Source organism: Panthera leo, chromosome E1 (genome assembly GCF_018350215.1).
Source record: "Panthera leo isolate Ple1 chromosome E1, P.leo_Ple1_pat1.1, whole genome shotgun sequence".
Taxonomy (NCBI): Eukaryota; Metazoa; Chordata; class Mammalia; order Carnivora; family Felidae; genus Panthera; species Panthera leo.
Window position 1 is genome coordinate 41,842,961 of NC_056692.1, and position 20,097 is coordinate 41,863,057.

The window sequence follows — 20,097 nt, forward strand, 5'->3', positions numbered from 1 at the left end:
CCCAAGCTTTCTCCTGGGCTACTGGCTCTGGATACAGACTCCGAGAGACTGGGAGAGGTGGGCTCCAGGTTTCTTAGGAAGAAAATCATCCTTCGAGGAGGAGCTGAGACGTGCCATGCAAAATAGTTCTTCCTGCAGAGGGCACAGGAGACAGGGCAGCTGACTCTCCCATCTAGGAGACAGGAGTGTGGTGAGGAAGTTCTTCTAGTACCATGAAGTAAGACAAAAGGCAGAGGGAGAATCCTGAGGTTTTGGCCAAATGTGAGACTGGTACACACACACAGTTAAAGACTAAAAAGCCATCAGGAACCCTCACAGCCGAATCCCACCTGCAAACACCGGCTCTAGAAAGTGCTGCAGAAGATTCTTGCTGTGAACCAAGTCAAGTTAGTTGCCTGGCTATAGGTGGTGGGGAGGGGAATACATTTTTATTTTCGAAGGGAGGAGGTGGGAAGAGCGGCCATGATCTAGTAAAAAGAGACCTGCAAGAAGCAGAAAATATTTAGAGAACATTTTAATATATATTTTCATATATATATTTAAAGTTAAGAAAAATAAAACTAATTCAAGCCATGCCCTGTGCAAAAAAAAGAAAAAAAAAAAAGAAAAAGAAAACCAAAGACAAATTTAAAGTGAGACCTCTGTCTGCTGCTCTAGTCTCGACTTCAGTGTCACAGTCAACTTGTTACTTTTATTTTGGAAGAGATGTAAAAGTTTCTTTCAATCACTCAGAAGGCAAGTGAAGCCACTTATAAAAACAGAATGGCAGGGACAGACTAGGAAAGTCAAAGGTGAAAGGGCAGAGCAGGAAAGGAATTTTCAAAAATAAAATTAACAAGGTGACTGTTCCAGAAGGGGACTGTGAAAAGGACATGGTGGACCGAAGTCTGTTAGTCAAGTAATGATTCAACTTTTAAATTATTCTCTTGTTCTTTTTTGTTGGGTGTTTTGTTTGTTCAAGTCTAAGATTTGGAAATGCTGACCCTTTGTTAACAAGAGCCAACAGGAAATATAGGATCCCTTCCCTCCCCCGGCCTGCCTCCGCCGAAGCCACCACCATCGCCTCGCTGGCTGGATGCTGGAAGAGTCCTCCGTGTGTGTGGACTCAGGATGACAGGGCAGCCTCCTTCTGTGGTTGCTGGGCTTGTGAACGCTGCAGTATCTTTTGGCTTTCCACGTCTCTAAAATGTTTTTCAACCTGAAAGAGACCAGTTCAGCCTAGGTCAGAACAGGAGATGGGCACCGAGGCCTCCCCAACAGTTCACTCCAGGTCTCCACAGCCTCATGGACTATTCAGGCATCTCTGCCCTTGCTGTCTGCTGGTCTTGCCAGCCAAAGGTAGGCAGGGGCCTCTTGTTTCAACCACATTTGCTGCAGCTTTGGCCAAGACTATCTAGAAGAAAGTGAGTCCGTAAGCTCAAACACAGTATGAAAGGAGATTATTATGCCCCAAACTGCCTCGCCCCTCTTCATCTAAGAGCAGAATGAAAAGCTAATAGGGAATTAGCAGTCTTGGACTTTTTACATCCACGACATTGGTCCCTCAAACCTCAGAGCGTTTTTTCCTAAATGCTACAACGCAACCTAGATAGTCATGTGACATATGCAGGGTCAGAGACCCAACAGCAACTGACTTCTACCAACCAGCTCCTCCTGAGAGGAACCCAGACTGGGATGAGAGGAACTGCTCAGGTGCAATACCACAGAATGGTCTGGCTAATTCCAAAAAGCCATACCAGGGAGGACACGGGGCTGGCCGCTTGCTTTACTGCATGCTGCCCAGCGGGTTCCATCCCCACAGAAGTGGCCAAACCGTAAGCTCCAGAGCACTGCAGTGCTGGGGGCAGGTGGCTAGGCAGGGCTGCTCTCAGGCTGGTAGGTCGGAGGCAGGGAGCTCAGCACAGTGTCCTGCCCTGATGCTGGGGAGGGGTGAAGGTCAAGGAATCATCCTCTCTCTAAAGGTTCATGGCTCCTTTACTTACTATTTTGCGTACATGGCTCAGTGCACTCCCCTCTTTGCCTTTACAGTTTTCCACTTGATATGGGGGTGTAATAACAACTTCTTCCATGACTACGATGTTTTTTTCTTGCCATTTACAGTCTTTAATGCTGGAAGGAGAAGAGAGCAGGTGAAAGTTGCCTCTTGCGGCATCCCACACCTCCTGCCTGATGAATAAGTAACTCCAGGAAACTGACCCCAAGTTCTCAGCTCACAACGCAGCCAACAACTAGATGCCAGCAGCCTACAGGGAAGAGTAGCCACGACACATTTCCTGGGCACCAGTGGCTAGGAAAAGCAATGACCTGATGTGTACTTATTCTGAGAAGGGCCCAGAAGAGGCACTCTGAAGCATTAGGGACCTGGAAAACCCGAACAAACTTGGTGGCAGCCTCAGAAGTCCAAACCAAATTGAATTCAAATAAAGAGCTAGGCTCAGGCCACTAGATGCAACTTAAGTAGCAGCCTAGGGCAGGGGGTTGGCAAACTTTTTCTATGAAGAGTCAGACAGCAAATATTTTAGGCTCTGAAGGTCATACAACCTCTGTCACAACTACTGAACTCTGCTGCTGTACTACACAAGCAGCCACAGATAATACAATACATAAACAAAGGAACAGATGTGCCCACTACCTGGAGTTTGCCGGCCTTTGGCCTGGGGGGAAATGGCACCTTTAGAAAGACAGGAAAAGAAATCCCCCCATCTTCCTGTGATCTGTACTCTGCCACCCACCTCCTGAAACAGTAACTGCTCCTCAAACCGGCCCCTTTCAGTTATCAGACAGCTGGGCACTTGCCAGACTGGGAAAACCCATTCCAGTTCACACTCGGGGAAACACAGGGCAGCTGATATTCCTAAGAGTTCCTTCACATACCTGTAAATGTTCAGATACTCATACCATGGCCTCGAACAGCTCTGATGCCAGCTGCCATCTGTGCACCAGACCCAGGTGGTTAAATAGGGTAACAGAAGGCAGCAGGGGGGAGGGGGAGTGTCAAATGTTTCAGTGTTTCGGCAGCTAGGGAAGCTAGCGGAGAGTCAAATGACTTCTGCTGTGACAAAATGTCTTTTAGGAGGTGGTAATAAGGTGGCCTTCTGCTCTCCCTAACTCCCTATGTTTATCCCAGGATACAATTAGAGACAGACTTGTGACTCCCTTAATAAAACCCCATCAGTTTCTGGAGAAAGGTATGACAAGGTCAAAATAATGAAAGAGAAAGAAGCCCCGTGTTCTAAATTATGGAATACCAGTTCTGAAAGGGACTCAGGATAATCTAATCCCAAACCAAGTTTTACACATGAAGAAACGGAAGCCCCAAAAAACCAACTTGTCCACGATTACACCATTCTCCTGTATGGAAGGGCAACAGACACCCACATCCCTGGACACCAAGGTGCTGCAGACACACTAACCAGCATCTCTGCTGACTTTCGGGAACACAACTACCCACACAGCACAGCCTGGCAGCGCTGCCCCCGGGGACAAGGGACCCCTATGCTCCCCCAACTCACGTCTTGTGTATGGTCTGGAAGAGCTGCTGGCCCTCTAGGGAAACACCAGCGCTGATTGCATAGGCCTGGCTCAGCTTCTCCTCCTTCTCTGTCCGTGCTTTGCTGGCAAGCTAGGGTGGGGGAGAGGAAAGAGACTCAGAAAAGCATTCACCTTCATTCTTCCCAACAGTCAGGACCTGTTGAGGAAAGGAGGCTGGAAGAGACTAGTTTGGTAGATTCAATTCTCTCAGAGTTCAAAAGCGAAACATACACATACATAATATGCCTGAGGGGTTATTGCCACTGCGGCAGACATTCCTTCCATCCAGTACTTACTAAGTGCCTACACATACCAGACATGCACTGTGCTGAACTAGAGGACAGCACTGCCGCCGGGACTGGACAGACTACGAACAGAAACAAAGTTAACTACAGATAGTGCCAAGGAGCTGGGAAGAAAATAAAGCAGGGCAACGTTACACAGCGGGACTGGGAAGTGACCGTCAGATAAAAGGTAATGCATACATCTCTATGAAAGGAGAGAATTAAGACCTTTTATCAGCCACTGCTAGTCTCAGTTTTAGAAATCAACATCTGCAACACCTTCAGAGACCAGAATATGAGGTTCAAAAGACTATCTTTCTGGTACCACACTATCTGTGCTCACATGGGGAGCCAAGACCCAAGTAAACCTAACTCAATACTGTCCACCTTCAACTTGAGCTACCGTCACCCTGCTCTTTAGAAAAAGGAATGGTCTACATTCTACCTTATGTCTTTCCTTAACTGCCCTCTAGTGGAATGCTCACAGACTGATCAAAAGAAATTCTAGTAAAATCTAGTACAGTAGTCGCTCCCCACCCACCCCCGGCCCTGATCCAGAGTCAACCTCGGTCTGGAAGCAGATGATCCTCCTCCAGACATAGCATCAGGTCAACAGTAACCCAACGCTACACCACAGCTCCTACATCATTCACCTCACTTCATCTCTTCACGTAGGCATTTTATCACCTCACATCATCACAAGAAGGGTAACTAAGAACAGTACAATGAGGTATTTAGAGAGAGACAACCATATTCACGTAACTGTCAGGACAGCACACTATTATAATTTTTCCATTTTATAGCTATTGTTGTTGATCTTTACTGCGCCTAATTATAAATTAAACTATCATAGGTATGTACGTACAGGAAAAAAGCCAGTAGATACAGGGCTCCGTACTATGCATGGTTTCAGGCAGCCTCCAGGGTCTTGGAATGCACACCCTGCAGGTAAGGGGGGAATACCGCAGTCTACTAAAATCTAGGAAATCCCTCCCAACAGGGGTGGGTTGCCCCGTCAACGCCTACTGCCCCTCTAACACACTTCTAGTCCCTACCCTACACTACTGGTTGCTAGAGACTCCAGAAGGGCAAATTCGCTAGAGCATAAGACACAACAAATATGCTGGACAAGATGGTTAAAATGAAAGGCAGACAATGCATCCGAAAGTCAAACAAATGATTTAGAGATTTTTCAGACCCATGACCGTTAAGGGCTTAGTATACTGATGCTGCAGCTCACCAAACACAGACACACAAACACGCACGTGAATACACATAATTTGTCCCCAAATACCAGCTCCTTAAGATAGAGATCATACCTCTTGCACATCCCCAAAATACCTAGACATTTGGAATTCTTAAACATTTATATTCCGCCTAACAGTGACCCTTCAAACCACAGACCAAATTTAGTTGTACAGGCAAAGTGTCTAATCGCTTGTTAGCAACATGAAGCACTTCATTAAGGTGTGGGTTGGACTATGAAGAAGAGAAAAGGAGACCTTCAACTGGGTCATGGGGAGCCCTGCCTCTGAGCTTCAAAGATCTGAGGGGGGGAGGGGTGTGAGCACCGAAGAGAGAGGTCACGCGCAGGGTCATTTCAGTCTCCCTAGGGCAGAGAGGGAAGAAAGGCCAAAACTACAGCGATTGGAAGCTGGAGATCCTTTCTCACATGGTCCCCGGTACATGGAGAGAGATAGATAAAGCAGGAGTAAATAAATAATCTTTCAAGCCTGGTCCTGCCAATCTGGCCCCACCAGGCCAGAAGTCTGCAGAGAAATCAATGCACAGGGCTGACAGTATCCCCTGGAGCCTGGGCAATCCCAGCTGCAGCAAGAAAGCACACTCGGTCTCTCTGCAGAGAGAGCTGCCGCCGGTGTGATTTAAGCAGCAACAGGCAAAACTTACTCAATCACCAAGAAAACCCTGATAACAAGGAGGTTCCTTGAGTCTCATTTTTCAAACACCCTGTACACACCTGAAGTCTCCAAAGACAGAAGGTAAAACCAGGGGGTAACAAAAGCTCCCCTGGATTAACCACACTCCTACGGGGCTCCTGGGAAGCACAAGTGACCAAGCAGATGTTTATCTTACCCCATGAACGAGCAGGAGGGTCTCACATTTTGAGGTTTTTTTTAAAAAAATGTTTATCCCCGAAAACCAAAAACATCTCCCAGTGTCGGGTCTGACAAAGCTGCATCTATAAAGCTTGTGTTGACTAGACAATACGGATACCAGAGCAAAACATCCTTGTCATCCACCTAGTAGATTAAAAACCTAACATGACCCATTCAGTGGGAGGAACTGGCTCAGGGAAACCAGGCACCTATGCAGAACGGTTAAGAATGGATTGGACAAGTTAAGCTAGAAGAGGAGGTAGAAAGGCTGGGAGCCACTTTTGAATTTTTGCCAGAGGCATAATGAAATACATATAAATCTTAGCCAGAGTGATTCGTTTGGACAGCCTGAGTAATAGCAACACAATGACTAGAGAACAGTGATTTCAAAATACACTTCTAGCCCCCCAAAACACCTCTTCTAAAGGCTCTGCAAGCAAAGGAGAATAAACTGGGTAATTCTCCATTTCAAGTCACAGTGCAAACAGATCCCAAATGCCACATGATATACAAACCTCAGAAAAGTCAACAGAGATCAGAGTAAGCTGTTATTTCAATTTGCCCCAATATCCTCAACTACTCTACCTGGACCTGCAATTGTGCTTTGGGGGGTCTGGATGCACTGCAAACCCTGAATCCTCCAGCTGTCAGTTTATGAACTGTATTTTCACGGCAATCTGAAAAATGCTTAAATCTGACATTCAGCTATACAGATGTGCTTTCACCAGGAACTTGTACAAATGGGGTAAATCTCTCCTACGAAGGATCCAATCGGTTAGGCACAAGGAAGGTCACCCTCACAAAAGGAATCTAGAAGTCTTTCTTCTCTCAAAATTGGAGTTGAGAAGGGAAGAAGATTACCTTGCTCTTTTTAGGCAGGTTCCTTAAAACCCATGAAAAGTGTAGATAAGCGTCCCTTTGTAAAGCAAATAACTATCACTCCACCCTCAAGTTAGCAGTTACACAGATGTAAATTTCCCCACATTTTTGTAAAGTAATGCATATGTATAAATGGTCCAGTTATTCCAAGATAGTAAGTTTACAGTTTTTGTCAAACCACTAGAGGGAACCAATGGAAGCTGCCCTCGGTAGAGGTGGAGAGTGTGCCTTCTCAGCTTGGGAAGGTTAGCAGGATCATGATTTTTTAAATTCAATGACCGTCACCACACTACATCTATTTTCAATGCAAACATGCTAGCTGCTGGCCTCTCTTCCAATCAAATCTGAAGCACAAACTGGTTAGAATCTCAGAGAATACTAAAGGCACCACTTTACAAACACTGGGTTCGGGCAAACTGAGAAGCAAAACCCCACAAATATGTGTCACTAACATGCACGTGGCTTAAATGAAATGACTGCACAAGACAACCTGTGCTAACACGCCTCTCCTTTTATTTTGTACGAGACCCGGTGAAAAAGTGATTCCCTGTCTACTAACCAGCACTTCCTCCTGTGGCCATTTTATACATAGCAACTTGACACGGGCTACAGAGAAAAGTACAGGAACTTGACACCGGAGCACATCAATATTAAAAGGCATCCAGTCAGGCCTGCTGTTGGGTAACCCTTGAGTGAGTGAACGAATGAACACCAGTGACACACACCTCCTGCACTCAGTGACACGGGGAAAAGGAAGCAGCCACAACAACAAAATCCAAGCACCATGCACTTCATCTTGTTATTCAGTCACCAGCTGGGCCATCTTATTTCCACACACCCAGACCAGGAAAGCACAGGTGCTGTGGGGAACCCAGAGGGATTCCTACCGCAAGTATTTAACAGGCTGTGACAGCTGATACAACAAGGGAAGCAGAGTCCAAAGAGGAACATGCTGGATGTGACCTACTGACTCCGATGAGCCACTCTCAGTTTGTCTTCTCTGTGTACACGGGCTTTCCAACCAGCTGCCCTCACAGAGAGGTTAGGAAGCACCGCAGCTGCTGCCCGCACGGCCTGGTGGAGGCTCAGGGAAGACAGACTGCAGCGACCAAGGACAATTGTCACCAGGAGGGCCCACGCTTGTTTCCGTGGCTTCGACTCTGGGGTGCACTCTTAGAAAGCCCTCCTTCCTAGCTAGCAATAAGCGGGCTCGCAAAAATATTTCTTCCAACTATCAAATCAATATCCCCAAGTCTTCTTGTTCCCTAGCTGAAAGCTCCTGTCTGCTGGTTTCAATAAAATACAGTTCTTTACAAACAGTAAAGAAGAACCATACTTTGCATGGTTGGGAACTCCAAAAATAGAGTATCCCACTTGCCGTTGTGTCCTAGAATACATAATAATGAATCAAAACACTGAATCAAACAGGAACCGCAGAGCCCAAGAGGCCTGGCAGTGAATATTAAAATTCTAAGAACCAACTTGTTGAGAGCTTACTCCGCCCTAAGCGCCAAGCTACACACTTTACGTGTATTCAGCATTTAATCTGCACAACAAGCCTATGAAATAGGGACTAAAATTCCTCCTACTTAATAGATGGAGAAACTAATCACAGCTGTTAAGAAACTTGCCCAAGTCTACCAAGCCACAAGTGGGAGAGTGGATTGGAACCCAGTCTGACTCCAAAGCTTGCACTCTTAACCCTGTCACTATAAACAGTTCCACCTAAGGAAGTCTAAATGACTGCTGAAAATATCAATTTAAATGCAAAAGAAAGTATTTTCAGAAAGGAAAAAAGTTTTTTTCCACAAAGGAAAAATATTTTAAAACTTAGCTGCCACCTTCTCTCTTTGTCAGCGCATTCTGGCATTTCCATCAATGACCCCAGTGCAGAACACAGCTGTCTGCTTTCTAGTAAAGGGTATCTCTTCTGAAAAGGGCCTCAGTCTCACCCTGAACTTCAAGGACAGCCTTTATTTCTTTTGTTAAAGGTAACTTGCAGGAATGCTTTTCAGAAAACAGACCTTATATAAGAAAGCAGTTCAGACCAATAATGACAGGTATTCCCTGGATCCATCTTTTTTTTTTTTTTTTTTTTTTTAAATATTTAAGTAATCTCTACACCCAATGTGGGGCTTGAACTCAAGACCCCAAGATCAAAAGCTGCATGCTCCTCTGACTGAGCAAGCCAGCCAGCCAGATGCCCCACGGACCCATCATTTTCTGACTGGGGTGAGACTAGGGAAGCTAAGTCAAGCAAGTCTCTTGTACTTGCATGTTAAGGTATGTCGAGTGCTTTGAACTACGAGGAAAAACAACGTGCAAACCCAGGGGCCACAGCCCCACCTAAAATCTCCAAGCTTCAACACCACCCTTGTCACCATGATGTAGCTGCTGCACAATACAGACCAGCCTTGAGTCACAGTCCCCTCCATAGGGAAAGCTTTTTCTTTCACTGGGTTAAAACAAAAACTAGTTGTCAGTAAGTCAAGAGTTCATCAGCTATTTGTAAGTTATGTCACCAAACACAATTCATAGCTACGACAGAAAACTAAACCTCCAGGACACTGAGTAATTTCCTAGTCCTGAGACCCTGAAACCAGTACTGCCATGGAACCTGCACATGGCCCTGTCAGAGAGAAAACTGGCTGGGATATAGGCTGAAATTTGATCTCGACAACCCATCTCTGAGAATGTGCGCTCAAATCAGCCAGCTCACACATGGCAGTGGGGATTAAGGGAGACAGTCTGGGTGAAAGCACTAGGTGTAAAGCACTGTGCAAATACTAGCTGTTAACATCGTTATTATAACATCGTTACTGTTAGCACAGAGAAGGTGGCCCGTGGGTCATTTCAGAAAAATTCATACAATCCAACCTTCCTTTAGCCAATGGGCTCAGTGCTTCCCTTTCTGGTTTCTGTAAGAGCTGCTAGATAGGTTGTAAGTCCTAAAGAAGACATCTTTCAAAATATAACTGAAATAATCTATTGGAAATCCCTTTCCCCTTCACATGCCAAAATGGGTACACTATCTAGTGAGTAAAGAGGTGATCTTATTCATGATAGTGAAAGAGCCATGCACTGCTCTTCCCTGGGCTCTGAAAAGAGAGAAAGCAGAGGAAAATAGAAGAGCCACCCCCTTATGCCTAGATTCCAGCTCAAACCCCTGCCTACCACGCCCCAGCTGCACGAACCTGAGCAAGATGCATAACCTCTCCAGAGCCTCAGTTCGTTCATCTGGGGCCCATCCTGAAGGGTTACTGTTGGGAGTTCAGTAAGCATGGAAAGCACCTAACACCAATACGGCACACAACTCATCCCCTTACTCCCTGAGAACAACCAACCTCCGGGTTAGCTTACTAAAAGAAGTTTCCAAATTGCAGAGATGGACAAAGTGAGCACCTTCCAAATCCGCTGGATTCCATTTAACTCCCTTCCTTTTATCTAATATTCTTCAAGACCCTACTCCATTGTTACATCAGAAAAGCCTTCCCTAAAATGTTTACTACTCTATGCCAAGGACTGGCAAACTATAGCCTGTGGGCCAAATTCAGCCCAACACCTGTTTTAGTTATGCTTTATTGGAAAGACCGTGCCCATCTGTTTACATATCATCTATGGCTGCTTTTGCTACAAAGGCAAAGTTGAGTAGTTGTGACAGAATGTACAGCCCACAAACCTAAAACATTTGCTATCTGGCCCTTCCAGGAGAGTCTGCTGCCCCCTGCTCTATGCTCTCACAGCACCCCGCTCACACCCCCACTAACACTGACCCTGCCACATTGTCAGCACTAGTTAAATGCAGCTCTCCCTCACCCTGCCAACAAACAGGAGATTCTTTTTTTTTTTAATTTATTTATTTTGAGAGAGAGCAAGAGAGGAGGAGGGGCAGAGAGAATCCCAAGCAGGCTCCATGCTGTCGGCGCAAAGCCTGACACAGGGCTCAATCTCATGAACTGTGAGATCATAACCTGAGCTGAAATCAAGAGTCAGATGCTTAACTGACTGAGCCACCCAGGCGCCCCCAAACAGGAGATTCTTGTGGGCAAAGGCAGTGTTAATCATCTTGACATTCCCAGCACCTGGAAGGAAGGGGGAGCAAGAGGAAAGGAGGATAAAAGGAACAGAAACCTTGACTATTAGAGATTCACAGAACTAACAGATCCAGGTTCCAGTTAAGTGACTAACACACGGTCACACAAATTACTAACGGCCCAGCTGCAAAAAGAACCCAGTTCTTTAAATTCCCCACATTCTACCACACATACTGCTAGCTTTTGACACAGCGTGCAGATCCTTTCATTTCCCACTTCAGGTACAATTTGCTTCCCTCTCCAGGGTAGTGTCTGGTATTTACCTAAGCTGGTCTCAAAATTCCAATGCTAGAACTTGACTGCATCACCTTTCCCCCCGGCCTTTTCCCCTCAAGCCTGTTCTGTAGCAGGAAGACCAAACCAGTTAGAATGCCCCTTTCTTAAAGCAGAAGAGATACCACCACTGACCCACCAGAAAAATCCTTATTGCCAATCATCTCTGTGTCAAAGAGTGCAGACATGCCTTCAATAACACACCTGTGGCACACCTCCGCTAGTCACTCGAGCACAGCAATTTGTCTTTTCAGGTGGACAGCGATTGTCCCCACACCCTGTAATGTCAAGAAAGCCCCCTTCCAAAGCGAAACCGTAACCTAACGAGGGCTCACAGAGTCAGCTGGCAGCCATGCACCCTAGCTTGAATGGAGTCATGAGCCCTCGCCCGGAGCACCGCATCCCCCACTAGGGGGGTCAGTCTGACCCCAAAGTTTAAATGCCACAGAACGTGACATCCTTCAACAGACTAGTGATTTCGGAAACGGCAGTCAATCGTTCTACCTCTCTGACTCCATCTGACACCACTCGCTACTTAACGTGTCCCGTCACTCAGCAGTCACCCCCCACCTCTACCTTCGTGACACTTTCACGAAGAACAGCTGTGTCTGCTCACAGCCAGGTGCAAAACTTACTGGTGGACTCTAACCTAGTACTGGGGCCTTGACAATATATCCTAATCAAGGAGCCAATAGGTTAGACGCGACTCCTAGAGGCTAGAAAAATTTTATCTGACAAAAAAAATCCCGCTTTCTCTAGAAAAGTTCTTTCCCTTCCCATTTACACGTACTATGAACACCTTCTACCTCCTACCAATATACACATAACCTAAAATCAGGCCATCTGATTCTACTTGGTGTGAACTCCATACCCCGATACATTAGGGTCACAATATGGTCAAGGACCTGGCTAACAGGATAGGTCCGTGAAGGCAGGCCACAATGCAGTAGCTATTAACTACCCCAGGAGTTTACTCACACTGAGAATTAACCCTCACATCACTGGAAAGTCTATGGTTATGCTAAATATTAGCTTTGAACTGGGAGAACTCAAAACAAAAAGAGTCAGGTCTTCCCTCCGTGTGACATCACACCTAAAGGTGAGCACTGAGGTCAGGTTTAAAAAAAAATTTTTTTTAATATTTATTTTTGAGAGAGAGACAGAGTACAAGCAGGAGAGGGGCAGAGAGAGAGATACACAGAATCGGAAAGTGGGAGAGGGGGGCAGAGAGAGAGAGAGAGAGAGAGAGAGAGAGAGGGAGGGAGAGAGGGAGACAGACAGAGGGAGGGAGGGATACACAGAATCGGATGCAGGATCCAGGCACTGAGCTGTCAGCACAGAGCCCAATGCGGGGCTCGAACTCACGAACCCTGAGATCATGACCTGAGCCGAAGTAGGACGCTTATCCAACTGAGCCATCCAAGGTCCCCGAGGTCAGTTTTTTTAAAAAGTCAACTTTGTGACTCTTCCATTTTCTCAGCCTTTCTTTCCAGACCTCCCCACAATCACCACCAATCTCCAAATACCCTTCTTATTCAAAGGCAGCCAACTCACTCTTCATTACCAAGGGCTAATGATAAGCCCTTTCAATCTCTTTCTTCTTCCTGGTTGCATCAGATAACTCACTGCTTGTTAGTAAGGTATAAATGGGTCATAAATGGATAAAAGAAGCTAAAAAATTAGTCAGTGGTCTGGTAAGGGAGGTGGACACCTTACCTGTGGATTTCAATTTTCGATGTTTTGTCACTTTCCCTGCCTCCCCCCACAACATACAACTATCTCAAGAAAGTCTTCTCCGACTCAGCAAAGTGAGAACTTACATCTCATTCAACACAGACGATTTATCTAAACAAATACATACACACGTGCCTTGGCTGTGTCGGTGAGTTTTTTCCCAGGAATCTCAGAGGCTAAAAAAGCACAGCCTCCTTCGCTGTGTGACTGCTCACTCTAAACTCCAGTACTCGGCCAAGTGTTCACTTAACTATGCCACCTGATAACACTGCTCTGGAAGTTCAAGTTAATTCTGGTCACCAAGAAGACATCTCTTAAAAACACGTTTTAACTACATTACATATTAATGGTATTCAATACAATTTTGATTTTCCCCAGTCCTGGGTTGGCAAGTTTGGATATCTGAATGAATGTCAGACCAAATCCAGGCTAGAATGACATAGTAATGGCATTCATGTTCTTAGCTGCCTTCCCGCTGTCATACTGCCCCTTTTTCCCCATCTTGCCCCCATGCCGTAATTCAAGGAACATCAGTTGGCTACACACAGCTAATGCAAAAGAACAGAACTAACATTTGCCAATTCCAGTCAACGTGACCTAATCCCCATAACAACTCTACGAGATAGACACTAACATTATCCCATTTTTATCGTGAGAAAACTGATGCTCAGTAAGGTTAAGAGGCAAAGTGACTTTTAAAGACTTACCCATGTAGCCCGTTTTTTCTACTAGACCGCACTCTTCCTGACCACACAATGCAGAGGTTCTCTCTACGTAGAAACATTACTTAACATGGGACTTTGCAGTCAAAATATTAGACCCGAGTTCAAATCCCAGCTCCATCACGAGTTGCAGGACACTGAGCTAGTGACTCATTTTCTCTGAGCCCCAGTTTACTCTTCTCTAAGATGGTGATGGTAGCCACACCGTAAGAACTATTGTTAGAATTAAATGAGATATCTACCAATTGCTAGTCCAGAGAATGGCACATAAAAACATGAGCTCCCACACTACTGGCCATATAACCTAGACAAGTCACTTAAACTAATAAGCCTGTTAAATGAAAAGGAAAAGAATATACTACAAAGATCACATGGTGGTGGTGAGAATGAAATGAGAGGTGTCAAAGCTCTTTGTAATCTGTAAAGCTCTAGAAAAATAAATGTGGTCCCCGACAGAGCTTACCACAACACCTACACGAAACAGATTTCAGGAAATGTTTTATAATTAAAAGAGACCCTTGTTAATGTTGACATGTCCCAAATCATCTCCTGAGAGCACTACTAATCCATGGGCAATCTTCATCCCCAGGGAACAAGATGCTGAGTCAATGCAAAAGAACTTGTTAAGAAACACCCAACTTCATTCTGCCACAGGGACCCTAGGGTTCTTCTCACCCTAAAGCAGTATTTAAGTTCCTCACGACAGAATAAACTAATAAGCCACATAGTGAGTAATCTGAACCTCACTTATGACTGGCTTTGATGCGCTTTTGTATTTTTGCTGAAACGCTTCTGTCTTATAGTCAGGACACTCAGAACACTTTAACAGTACAATAGTACCGTGGAGTAGATCGAGTGATACTCATGAACTTCAGCAACCCCACTGTCCTCCTCCAAGCTGCCTCTCACATCCCACATCCCTGTAGACACAGGACTTCTTAGCCTGCAGTACACTGTCAACTGAAAACAAAACGGGCTCATCTCTAAGAACTGCTAGTTCATACCTTCTCTAGTTGGGCTGGAATTAAGTATTTTCTTTTATTGAAGGACCTTCTCTTCCAGTTCCTGCTGGGCCAGAGTAAACAAATATCCATTTTATATCAACAGGATTAAACAGAGGACTTACTGTGTCAGCAACATGAGCCAACATGTGATGGTATCTTCCACTGGAAGTGGTACACACAGGTGGTGCTTCCCCAGACTGTGAGCAGCAAGTTTTCTTCCAGGGATCTCTGAGCACTTTAGTTCTAACATGCTTAAACAACCCTCCATCTTTAGCAAAAAACCCAAGTCCATGCTCTTCCATGGGATGAGCTTTCCATGGCATTCAATCAATAGGTAAACAGCCGCCCAGATTAAGTTTTCAGTAACAGTGCAGCAGGCTCTTCTAATTCTAACTGAATCCAGGGAGGAATCGCAAAGCATCCTCAAACGCTGGGTTTCAGAAAGCCAATATAAGCTTACTCATAAACATCTCTGCAAGTGAAAGAGGGAATAAATGAAATCCAAAGATAGCCCTCCAACCTAATTTTAGTTGACTCCTCTCCCCAGAAAACAAACCCTTTTCAAGACTTGGCAAGCAGGCCACAAAGAAAAGTAAAAATTTCTGATATTCCCCAACCTATAACACAACCACTTTCTTGAAAGAGTGGGTAAACAACTAGTTTACAACAATGCTAATAAGCTAAAACTGAGCAGCAGAAAGCAAAACCCCAAAGATAATCTACAAAAGTAAATAACCAAGAACTATTTCTATTTGAGGTCAAACATAAGAGAGTGACCTTTTAACAGTCCCACCCATAACACTCCAAGCCCTCTCAGATAAATGGTGGCACTTACTGGTCACAAGAGCAGAAACTTATCATGTTTTACATTAGAGAAAATCATCCCTTTCAGATAACCTTTCCTCTACTACTCACTAAAGATTTAGTTATTTAGTGACAGACTTCTCCTACCCTATAAAAACTAACTCAGAGCCTATTTTCAACATATGAGGAATAAACTATTTCACTTGAATCTTTTAAAATCTCTTCAGCCAAAAGAAGACGATGCAAAAAACTCCTACACTCTAGAAGGTACCTAAGCCAGGGTTTCAAAAATCTAGAAGTTTCTTAAGAATGGAAATATTTTTTTATGTTTATTTATTCATTTTTAAGGAGAGAGAGAGAGAGAGAGAGAGAGAGAGAGAGAGAATTCCAAGCAAGCTCCACACTATCAGTGCAGAGCCCAACGCAGGGCTCGAACCCACGAACCGAGAGATCATGACCTGAGCCAAAATCAGGAGTCGGACACTTAACTGACTGAGCCACCCAGGCACCCAAGACTGGGATGTTCTATATGCAATAGCCTTTAATGCGGAACCCAAGACCTTTCTGAATCTGTCCTCAGCCATCACTAAAAAAACGAGTGGCATTTCTCTGGAACCTGGAAAGGGAGCTCCCAATCTGAGGTAAGTATATTCTGCCAGCCTCAGTTACCCTCTATTGTTTCAGCTGCCTGAGTGTTTCCTTGCTTTGCTGAATTGTAGCCAACACACCACATTCCCAAGAGAGGTAAGAGAATATACATTATTACAAGACTCCTCTAGAGGGAAAAACTTCCACCATACGAATTCAAGAGACTAAAGGAAAGGCAGCTGCTATTAAAATCAAAGGTCTAACTTATTTATTCAAAGAATATTAAGCACCTATCCTGTGCAAGGCTCTGTATATTCAGCCATGAGCAAAACAGGTATGGTTCCCATCCTCACAGAACAAAGTTTGATGAGATAAAAAAGTAAACAAATGACACACAATTATAATTATACAAAGACTACGAACAGGTAACCTTAAAGTTCCAATTTGCCCAGGATACACTGATCTATGCTTGTCTCAGTGTAAAACAAAAGCACTCTGCTTTCCTTTCAAAAATGTCCCAAGTTGGACTATAAATGCTATGTCACCTGAACTCTGGAAGATAAGGTACTGTAAAGAGAATGGGGGCAAATTCCTTTAGCCTCTGTGATCAGAGAAGACTTCTCAGAAGAGGTGCCATTTAACTAAGTCCTGAAGGATGAGGCTCCAGACACTCTGGAAGAAAGAGCATTCCAAATACAAGGATAGCAAAGACTACAAGGCATGGAGTGGTATTATTATTACGATACGTGAACTTTGGCTGATAGAAGTGAAGAGTCAAAAAAAGTGATTTGAGGGCTCCCAGATATCAGTACGTACATCCAAGATTAAAATATCCTAAGCCTCTAATTTTATCAGACCTCAAAATTCAAACATAAAGACAAAAATGAAGCTTGAAGGCAGTAGTTTTCAATTTTTTGTATGTTATGAATTGAGAATCTCCAAAATACTCCATGTGTTCACCCAAAACCACATACACACATACACACAATTTCAGGAGGTTCACAGGCAACGCCCCTACCCAACCCCACAAACACCAAAAGTTCGCACATGGACTCCAGGTTTAAAAAAAAAACAAAAAAAAAAAAAACCCTCTTTCACAAAGGACAAAAGCAAGCTTGCAACTTTATTTCTTTATTTGGGCATTAAAAGGTTTCTTAAAATTTTTTAAGGCATGCAGGAATAAAGAGAAAACTTAAATTGGTGTTTCTTCAAAAAGGTTATCACAACAAACCGTTAAGTCAGTGAAAACGTGAAAAACAATGGACAACGTATGTACCACCAGGGGTCAATGAGTCTCAATTTTTCCCACCATTTTAAAGAGCCAGAACTGCCCTCAAGTCCTTACCTTACTAACATTGAGTGAAGCTAGGGGAGGAGGGGTTTCTGTTCGGTCATTAATTATTTCCACTTCTGAAACATACTGTAAGTTTATGAGCAAGATGTCTGCATGGTTGGGCTTTCCACTGGAAGAGGGACATTCTGGTGAGAAAATAAAGTTAAGGAAAATAGGGGCATGGAGAACACAACTCACACAAGGCTGGTGTAGAAGGTATGTCACGAGCAAGAGGGGGGCAGGGGAGCCTCGCAAGAATCACAGCTCTCCTCAGGAAATCTCTGCCTGTCACCTTCCACCCGCTCAAAACCCCAGAACCAAAAGATCTCAAGCTTTTCAAAGCCAAGTATTATCTAAAATTGGAAGCCTCAAAAAGGGTTTCTGTCACCTCTCTACTGGTCGTATGGAGGCATAATGCTGTGTTAATGCTGTATATATAGTTTTTCTTGAACCTAAGGAATCACACAGGAGAGGCAGTGCTTTCTGTTCCTGGTATAATAGTTCTTATATCTAGATACTGCTCTTTCCACTTTTTTAGATTTCAGATTTCCCATTCTGCAGAAGAGAAAACTACAGCACTGGGAATGAGGGTCACTCAAGGTGACCCAGCCAGTTAACGCATTTGTTTATATATCCATTCATTCATTCACTCACCCATCCTCCAACTATTTATCAAGAGCATATCACATGCCAATTAAAAGTAATTCCTCATTCCAAAACCCTTCCACTAATGTAAAAGGTCTCACAGGGTCTAGGTCTGAGTTTTTATATTTTACAAAAAAAAAAAAAAAAAAAAAAAGATGTTCAGAGGACATCTTCCTAAACTGGAAATCTACAACTAGTGGTTAAATAAATTAAAATACTTGCCACTCAAATGCAGCACTCAGTAGGAAACTTCCTTTTGAAAGATGCCATAAAGGATTACGCCTCAAAAAAAAAAAAAAAAAAAAATCCAAATAAACCCACCTGTGGCTCAAAAAGAAGGGGAAAGGGTGGCACATTTATTACAACCAGGAAGTATTTTGTTTCCAAGACTGAGTTTCCTGGAGTAACTCAGAAATCATTTCCACCCCCAAAGAAGCAGGCCTTCTTTTCCATTCTGTTTAACACCGCCACTTCCAAAAGGGGAGGCAACTACTATGGAAAAGTCAGGACTCCATGTGCTGGGCTGAGCAAGAGAAGATTAACTTACTCTTTCACCTGTAACCCACACAACCCCACATAAGCCCCTAAAAAACGTGGTCTTCTCTCTGGACCAGGTTTCCAGTGCAAACATCCTCAAAACAGCAATCTTCAAATGACTGAGGAACCTAATTCAGTACTCCCCGCCCCCAACAGCACCACGCATACACACGCACCAGCAAAACAAGCCCCTATCCCCATTTCAAATACAAACTGTCCTGCAGTTACTCTCCCCCAAAGCAGGCAAGGCCCATTTGGTCACCACCCCACCGCCCTTCCTTGGACTAAATCCCACCAGGAGACACCCCCTCGTAAACTCCATAGCCTTGCCCCACTAGCAGATCCTTACTCTACACACCCCCTCCCCACATGATTCTACCCGCCCCCCTTCCATCCGGGCTCCAATCCACCAGCCCCCTCCCACGACCACCCTCTCTCCTGATGACTGTGTCCCCTCTCATAGCGTTTCCCCCCAAAAAGCATCCGCGTGTCAAGCCCCCCTCCACCCACTGACCCTCGCTCGGGGCCCAGCTCCCACAAGGGGTGGGAGACAGGGTCCCCAGAGCGGACCGAGGGACACACGAAGAGGGGGAGGGGAGCTCAGGGCCGTGCGCATGCGCTCCGGGCGCCGCGGTAGCCGGTCGCCCCTAGGCCCGGAGAGGGCCCCAGCCGCCGCCGTCGTCCCCCACCCCCCCACCACCGCACATACACGCCGGCCCGGCCTCGGGCTCCGCGCAGCGAAGGATACTTAAAGCCAGCATTTTGGACTGGTAGTCGAAGGCTACCACCTCGCCCTGCAGCCGCTGCTCCTGGCACGTCCGGCACGACACCTGGCTCCCAACGCTGAAGTACTCGCCCGGAGGAGCCGCCATCTTGGGAGAGCAGCCGCGGCCGGCGGCGGCGGCGGCAGCAGCGGGCGAAAGCCGGGCCCCCAGTGAGCGCCGCGACGCGACGCACGAGGCGTGCTGACGTCACACGCCAGGGCGTGGCCTGGCGCTGGGTGGGGCGGGAGCCTAGGTGGAAAAGGAAAGAAGAGGAAATAAAGGAGAATCTGAGTGTTTGTGCAAGTGCGCCCGCTTGGTAAAGTGCTTGCAGAGTCCATTTTAGAAGTTAAAGGTAAATAACCTACGTTGAATGAGAAGGGGAAGGTGGAGGGAGCTGCAGTCTCCATTATGTGCCCACGTTGACACAAGAGTTTAATGAATGAACTCTGTATTTTACATATGACGAATCCCAGACCCGGGGGATTTAAGGAAATTTGCTCAGAATGATTATACCCAGTCACAAAGTGGCAGTGGAAAGAACACTGGCTATAGGATTAGCTAAACTGGGATTGGGATCCCAGGTCTGCCACTTATTAAATTCTATGACCTTGAGAAAATTACTAAACCTGACCCCGTATCTTTATTTCTTCTGTATTATCACTTACTGATGATCCAACGATCTTTTGAGGTAGGAATCAACATCTTCCTTTTACAGATGAAGAAACTGAAGTCTTAGACTAAACTTGGCCAGGGTCGCACAACCAAAAAGAATTCGGTCTACCTGTTCC

The 20,097-nt window shown here is 45.2% G+C and overlaps 1 protein-coding gene across 2 annotated transcripts; it reads right to left on the reverse strand.

Moving 5' to 3' along the window:
• Positions 1 to 671: 671 nt before the first annotated feature.
• Positions 672 to 19,499, reverse strand: LSM12 (LSM12 homolog). 2 transcript variants are annotated; one of them, XM_042915526.1, is made up of 5 exons: positions 19,294 to 19,497; positions 17,376 to 17,509; positions 3,513 to 3,622; positions 1,983 to 2,109; positions 672 to 1,198 (listed from the first exon to the last, which is right to left on the reverse strand). In XM_042915526.1, the coding sequence occupies exons 1-5, from the start codon at positions 19,415 to 19,417 to the stop codon at positions 1,106 to 1,108; spliced, it is 588 nt and encodes a 195-aa protein (XP_042771460.1). In that variant the 5' UTR covers positions 19,418 to 19,497; the 3' UTR covers positions 672 to 1,105. The 2 variants fall into 2 exon arrangements, with proteins under 2 accessions (XP_042771460.1, XP_042771461.1); XM_042915527.1 differs by lacking the exon at positions 17,376 to 17,509 and having other exon boundaries at positions 19,334 to 19,499.
• Between the last annotated feature and the right edge of the window lie 598 nt (positions 19,500 to 20,097).

Excerpts from the sequence above, each read along its gene's own strand:
- LSM12 (XM_042915526.1), bottom strand. The coding sequence starts at position 19,417 with ATGGCGGCTCCTCCGGGCGAGTACTTCAGCGTTGGGAGCCAGGTGTCG. Across the intron at positions 3,623-17,375 it reads CTTCACTCAATGTTAGTAAG|CTTGCCAGCAAAGCACGGAC; the intron begins GTAAGGACTTGA and ends CCCCCACCCTAG. Across the intron at positions 1,199-1,982 it reads TGAGCCATGTACGCAAAATA|GTTGAAAAACATTTTAGAGA; the intron begins GTAAGTAAAGGA and ends GGTCTCTTTCAG.